General features: G+C 39.2%; 1 protein-coding gene across 1 annotated transcript in view; it reads left to right on the forward strand.

Annotated features, from left to right (window-relative positions):
- Nucleotides 1-6000, forward strand: part of Rexo5 (RNA exonuclease 5) — a 43857-nt gene that overhangs the window by 7013 nt on the left and 30844 nt on the right. The window contains 2 exon segments of the mRNA XM_029535840.1: nucleotides 1732-1863; nucleotides 5486-5572. Coding sequence (XP_029391700.1) covers nucleotides 1732-1863; nucleotides 5486-5572 — 219 coding nt within the window.

The following is a 6000-nucleotide window of genomic DNA, read 5'->3' on the forward strand; positions in this document are numbered from 1 at the left end:
TTTTTTTTTTTTTTCCATTTCTCTTATTTTTCTATTTGAGACAGGGTCACACTCTCTAGACCAGTCTGGCCTGGAATTCACTATGTAGCTAAGGATGGCCTTGAACACTTATGCCTTATGAGTGCCAGGATTACAACTATGTTGCCATCATACCTAGCTCTGGAGCTCAAACTTAGGCCTTCCTGCATGTTTGGCGAGCACTCTACCAACTGAGCCATGAAGCTGTCACAGCCAATCCAAGTGTTTTGTATTCCTAACTACTCTACTACCCTCCTCCTCCTCCTCTTCCTCTTCTTCCTCCTCTTCTTCCTTCTCCTCCTCTACTACTGCTCTACTCTACTACTGTGATAGACAGACTTTTGGGGCCGCAAGGACCAGATGTCTACCTTAGTCAAAAAGGATGTTTGAAGGATACATGTTGCCTAAAAAGCCATCTGGAAGCTAAGTGCCTCCAGTAAAGAACTATCTTTGTCCATTGTCATGGCTTCCAACAGAGGAGGTTTTCAAAGTCGTTGTTCTCTTTATATTTTAGTTAAAATCCTACGCACGAGCAAGTGTGATCAGCATAATTACTATTGTCCCATTTTAGAATGCAGTCTCGAGGTCTGCACACATAACCTGTTCACTGATATTACCTGGTTTAGGGGACAGGCTGGTGTTGCTTAAATAGAAAGCAGGATATTTGAGTATATAACATGGGCTGTTTGAAATGGACAGGTGCCACTGGGTCTAACAGACCATCTGTTTCAATTCTGCCTTTTCAAGATTTAGCAGTTTGTTTCCTTTCTTGAAGTATCTTTGACCACTTCAGTCCTGAAGTATATTCTTTCTCTCTTTACCTTTTATAAAAAGCCTGCTGTTAACTCATTTGGAATTAATTGTCTCTATTCTGGGTTTGTTCATATTGTTTTATTTTTTTATAGGGTCTTACTGTGTAGCCCAAGTTTGTTTTGAAGTTGAGATCCTTTTGGCTCCCTCCCAAATCACACAAGTGCATCACCTAGCTTTTCTTTGTGCTTTTATAACTGAAATTACTCACACACACTTACTTTACAATTTGAAGCTGAATCATAATATCATTTTATCTCTATTGTGTTTAACCTGTATAGAGGCATGTCCTCTAAAGTTTTTATTATTATTATTATTGAGAGGTGTCTTAGTCAGGGTTTCTATTCCTGCACAAACGTCATGACCAAGAAGTAAGTTGGGGAGAAAAGGGTTTATTCGGCTTACATTACATACTGCTGTTGATCACCAAAGGATGCAGGACTGGAACTCAAGCGGGTCAGGGAGCAGGAGCTGATGCAGAAGCCATGGAAGGATGTTCTTTATTGGCTTGCTTCCCCTGGCTTGCTCAGTCCACTCTCTTATAGAACCCAAGACTACCAGCCCAGAGATGGCACCACCCACAAGGGAACCTCCCCCCTTGATCACTAATTGAGAAAATGCCTTACAGCTGGATCTCATGGAGGCATTTCCCCAACTGAAGCTCCTTTCTCTGTGATAACTCCAGCTGTGTCAAGTTGACACAAAGCTATCCAGTACAAGAGGTATGGGATTTGTGTGTATGGTGTGTGAGTGCAGGCACATTTGTGCCAAAGCATGCACAGAAGTCAAATGGGGTGCTTTCTTCCACAGAGGGTTCCCAGAGAGAATTCAGATCACCAGGGTTATGCAGCACGCACCTTTATACACTGAGCCCACCACATTGCAATGCCTTTGTTGTTTCAGGACCTTTAATTTCTGCCACTTTAAAATCCAAGAATGACCCCATCATTCAAAAGTATGGCTATAAGAACATGGGCTTGACTAGATGCCTTCTGACAAAAGAAGAAATGAAAACATTTCACTTTCCATTACCAGGTTTGCTTAAACTTACTTAATCTAATATCAGTAACTTCATTTAAATACTATTGTTAAAAATTATTTTTTCCTCAATGCTTTTGGAATAGTTTATTCTATCTTGTAATTTGGAAATACTTTTAATGTGGAATGTGTACTATGTTAGGAAAATTGATGATTTTAGATTGTATATAAAGGTTATAAATATCAGTAAAAGGTTTAGCAAGTAGGTTCCTTTTGTTTCTTTTATTATTATTATTATTATCTCTGATAGTATACTAGAAAGAATCAGTATTTCTTTACCCTTTTAAGAGTTCACCAAACTGAGGAAATGTCTCAGTTGATGCATGAGAACCATAATTCAGATCCCTTACACTATGGCCCCATGCTTATAACTGCAGTACTCTGAAGGACACAAGGATCCCTACAGCATGCTGCTTAGTCAGATTTGCCAAATTGGCGAGCTGAGGTCAAATGGCAGGCCCAATGTATAAGACCGAGGGCAATCAGAGTACAAGACATTCAAACTCTGGACTCCAGGCACATGTGTCCACAAACAGAAATATGAATATGCATGGCACAACCACACTTATACATAGAAAACCAATACACTTCATTATGTTAAACCCTCATTGTTTTTATTTTATTTTTACTTTTGTATTAATTTTTTTTTTCTGTGTAGTATATTCTGATCATGGTTCTCCTCCCCTGAGTCTTCTCAGATCCTCTCCCCATACACACACACACACACACACACACACACACACACACACACACACCTCCATGTACTTTCCCCCCCCTCTTTAGTAACTAAATAGACAAGCAATAATGATAATAATATAAAAAACCCTCAAGAAACACACGCAAAAAACTCCATAAAAATCACAAAATTGGAAACTATAATATATAAGCAAAAGGTCAGTAAGACAATAAATGCCCAAACTAAGAACTGTGAGACAAAACATCCACAAAAATATCATTAAATTTGTTTGTATTAGCCATCAACTTCTGAGCTTGGCGCTAGCCCTTAAGAGTGGTTAATATAGCCAGTGAAATTACATTGGAGAGAATTAAATTTTCCTTTACAAACAGATGTCACTTGAAAATAGCTTCTTGGTTAGGGATAGGAACCCTTGTCATCTTCCCCCTCTGAGCTCAGGGACCCCATCTGGTTTGATCCTAATGATGACACCTAATGAAAGAGGATACAGAGTCTCTGATTTCCATCTCTTAAAACCAGGCAAGGTTTCCAGTGGCAGGCCTAGGTTTACACTCAGTTGTTTCGTTGGCCAAGGGGGTCCCATGGAAACCCCCAAACAAGCTATGCTATATGCTAAGACAAATGATTACTCTCTGCAGATTACAGCAGGGCCCCATTTCTGAGGACAGCACTCACAGAAAGAGGTCAAGCTGGCATCTGTATGCAGCTCTCACACCTATGTTCTAGTCGCTTTGGGGTAGGAAGCTGCGTTCCAGGCTGCTGAAAGAAATGTGCACACCAACCCAGCCACCAAACCTTTGGTCTACAACCTGTCCTGCTTCAAAACACGTTAGGGCAATGTTGACACAGAACTTGTAGGAGTAACTAACTGAAGTCTGATCTGACCTAAGGCTACTCCATGAGAAGGAACCTATACCCAACACTTGGATTCTTGGGGAACCAAGAACCAGAGACTAGATAGCCAAGAGACTTAGGGCAAAATCAAATGTTAAAATATTACTGGTCTTAAAAAAATGAATAACTGATTTCTAATGATACTCTGCTCTACCCATATGTCAGTGCCATTATCCAGTCATCACCAGAGAGGCTTTCTCCAGCAGCAGATAGGGCCAGATTCGGAAGCCTACAGCCAGACATATAGAGAGTCTAAATTTGAGGTTTTCATCAAATTCTTTTCTTTAGAGCTCAGAAAATTCCACAGGAGAGGAGGCAGAAAGATTGTTAAGAATCAGAGGACACCAGAAGAACAAGACCCTCTGCTGAATAAACTAATCAAGACACATGTGCTCACAGAGGCTAAAGCAGCAAGCACAAGGCTGTGCATATATTATAGCTATTAGCTTAGTATTTTTGTGCCTGCTTGTTGGGACTCTTTTCCTTCTGTTGGTTTGCCATGTCCAATGTCAATATGGAAGTTTTGCTTTCATATTGTATTTTATTTGGTCTTGTTTGGTTATCTCTTTGAAACCTGTTCTTTTCTAATGAGAGACAGAAAGGGAGTGGATTGGGTGGTGGGGTGTAGTACCAACAATTTAAGCTTAACCCCCACTAGCTTACAAATAAATGAGACATAGACTATGGTTATTTTATTTGGCTTTGGCAATTACTGAGGGGGTAACCCCTAGTTTATTCTAACTGCTGGCCTGGCCACCTCCTCAGCAGTGTACTCTGGATTCTTGCTGTTTCTCCTGGCCATGTGCTCATGGTCCATCTTCATGGTGGCTTCCTCTCTTCTCCTGTTTTCCTCTTCCTATTCTCGTCTCTCTTTCCCAGCTCCAAGTGCATCTACCTCTAATCTCTGTAATCAGTTTTATTTAACCATTGGTTTTAAAGCTAGGAACAGGGTTTGCATAACATAAGCTGGTAAACCTGAGAAGTCAACTCCTAGGCCTAGAGCTTCCCTTCTGGTATAGAATTAGCACCACAGTCCATAAAACAAAGACCAAAACTCAACTGAGGGGAGATGGGGAGAACTGGGGGGGGGGGGGGGCAGAGACAATAATTAGGATATATTGTATGAGAAAATCCATTTCAATAAAACTAAATAAAAGAATATGGGCATCTTACCAGTGGCCACACTACTGAAAAAAATATCTCTTCCTCCCCTAGCAACTATTAACTGCTTCAGGAAGATCTTTTACTTTTTTAATCATTTTAATTTTAATCAATTGAAAATCTCTGGGTACTAGGAGGTAGAAACTGGTCCAGAGGCTTTAATTCTTGTCAGATAAAATCTGCATGCTACTTTAGCTGCTTAATCAACTATGTAAAAAAGTTCACATCTTTAATGATTCAAATGTTTTGAACCCCTGAGTTGTATGTAACTAGTTGTATATAATAGAGTTCCCAGAACCTGTATTGAACCTCTAGAGGGAATTTTGAGGTTATGATTCTAAGAAATTGAAGAACATTTGCAAACAGTGACTTCAGGAAAAGCTCAGGGATAGAGTTAGGTATAAGGGAAAAGTTGCTCAGATTTCTGCCTGCTGTAGTCTTTTTAGATGTGGATTTCACTGGTGAAATAACTCTTTCCTATTTTCACTTGCTTTATTTAGGAAAGAAAAATGCCACATGGAGTCATTTGCACATGTTATTCTTTATCTCCTAGTGTCCATTAACTTTGGATTTAATTATCATAAGAAGAAAGAATTTTTGCTAGATAATAAGGAATTCCAGGCTCCAGGCCCTAGTCCTCCAAAACAGCAGTCTACAATATTCACTCAGAATGTAACAATGAATGAATGAATGAAAACTTGCAAGAGAGATTGCTTCTTATTTAGTCTTTATAATTCAGATAACACAGAGAATGTTCCCAGTACATACACTATTTCAGTTTCCCTGGTATTTATTATTTCTTCCAAAGTGGTATTTATTATCTTCAATAAATAGCATCAATAAATATTTACTTTCTTTTCTTCCTACGGTCTCCTAACTATGAAAACTTTATCCTTTCCAAGTATACTGGTTTCATAACAGATAGCAGTCCCCTCTTTGGACTTGACTGAAGTGGTAGGTAATGCTTTTGATCTTTTAGAGCACGTTCCAAATAGTGTAAGATGATTTCTTGAGTTTAGTGCACCAGTGAACTCATGCCTTTCAGTTCCAGCTTTTGGATTAAGCATCTGAAAGTAGACCCCTTTAAAAAAACTTGGCTCTGTATTCCAAATGAAAATTTGGTTGTAAGTTTTCTAAGTTGTTTCTGTGTTTATTAAAAAATTTTTTGAGCTGGGCGTGTGGTACATGACTTTAATCGCCTTTAATCCCAGCACTCGGGAGGCAGAGACAGGCGGATTTCAAACAAAACAAAACAAAACAAAAAATTTCATTACCAGAAAAGATTGATTTTTTTTTTTTTTTTTTTTTTGGGTTTTTCAAGACAGGGTTTCTCTGTATAGCCCTGGCTGTCCTGGAACTCACTTTGTAGACCAGGCTGGCCT

The sequence above is a fragment of the Mus pahari genome, chromosome 1, assembly GCF_900095145.1.
Source record: "Mus pahari chromosome 1, PAHARI_EIJ_v1.1, whole genome shotgun sequence".
In the NCBI taxonomy this organism is placed as follows: domain Eukaryota; kingdom Metazoa; phylum Chordata; class Mammalia; order Rodentia; family Muridae; genus Mus; species Mus pahari.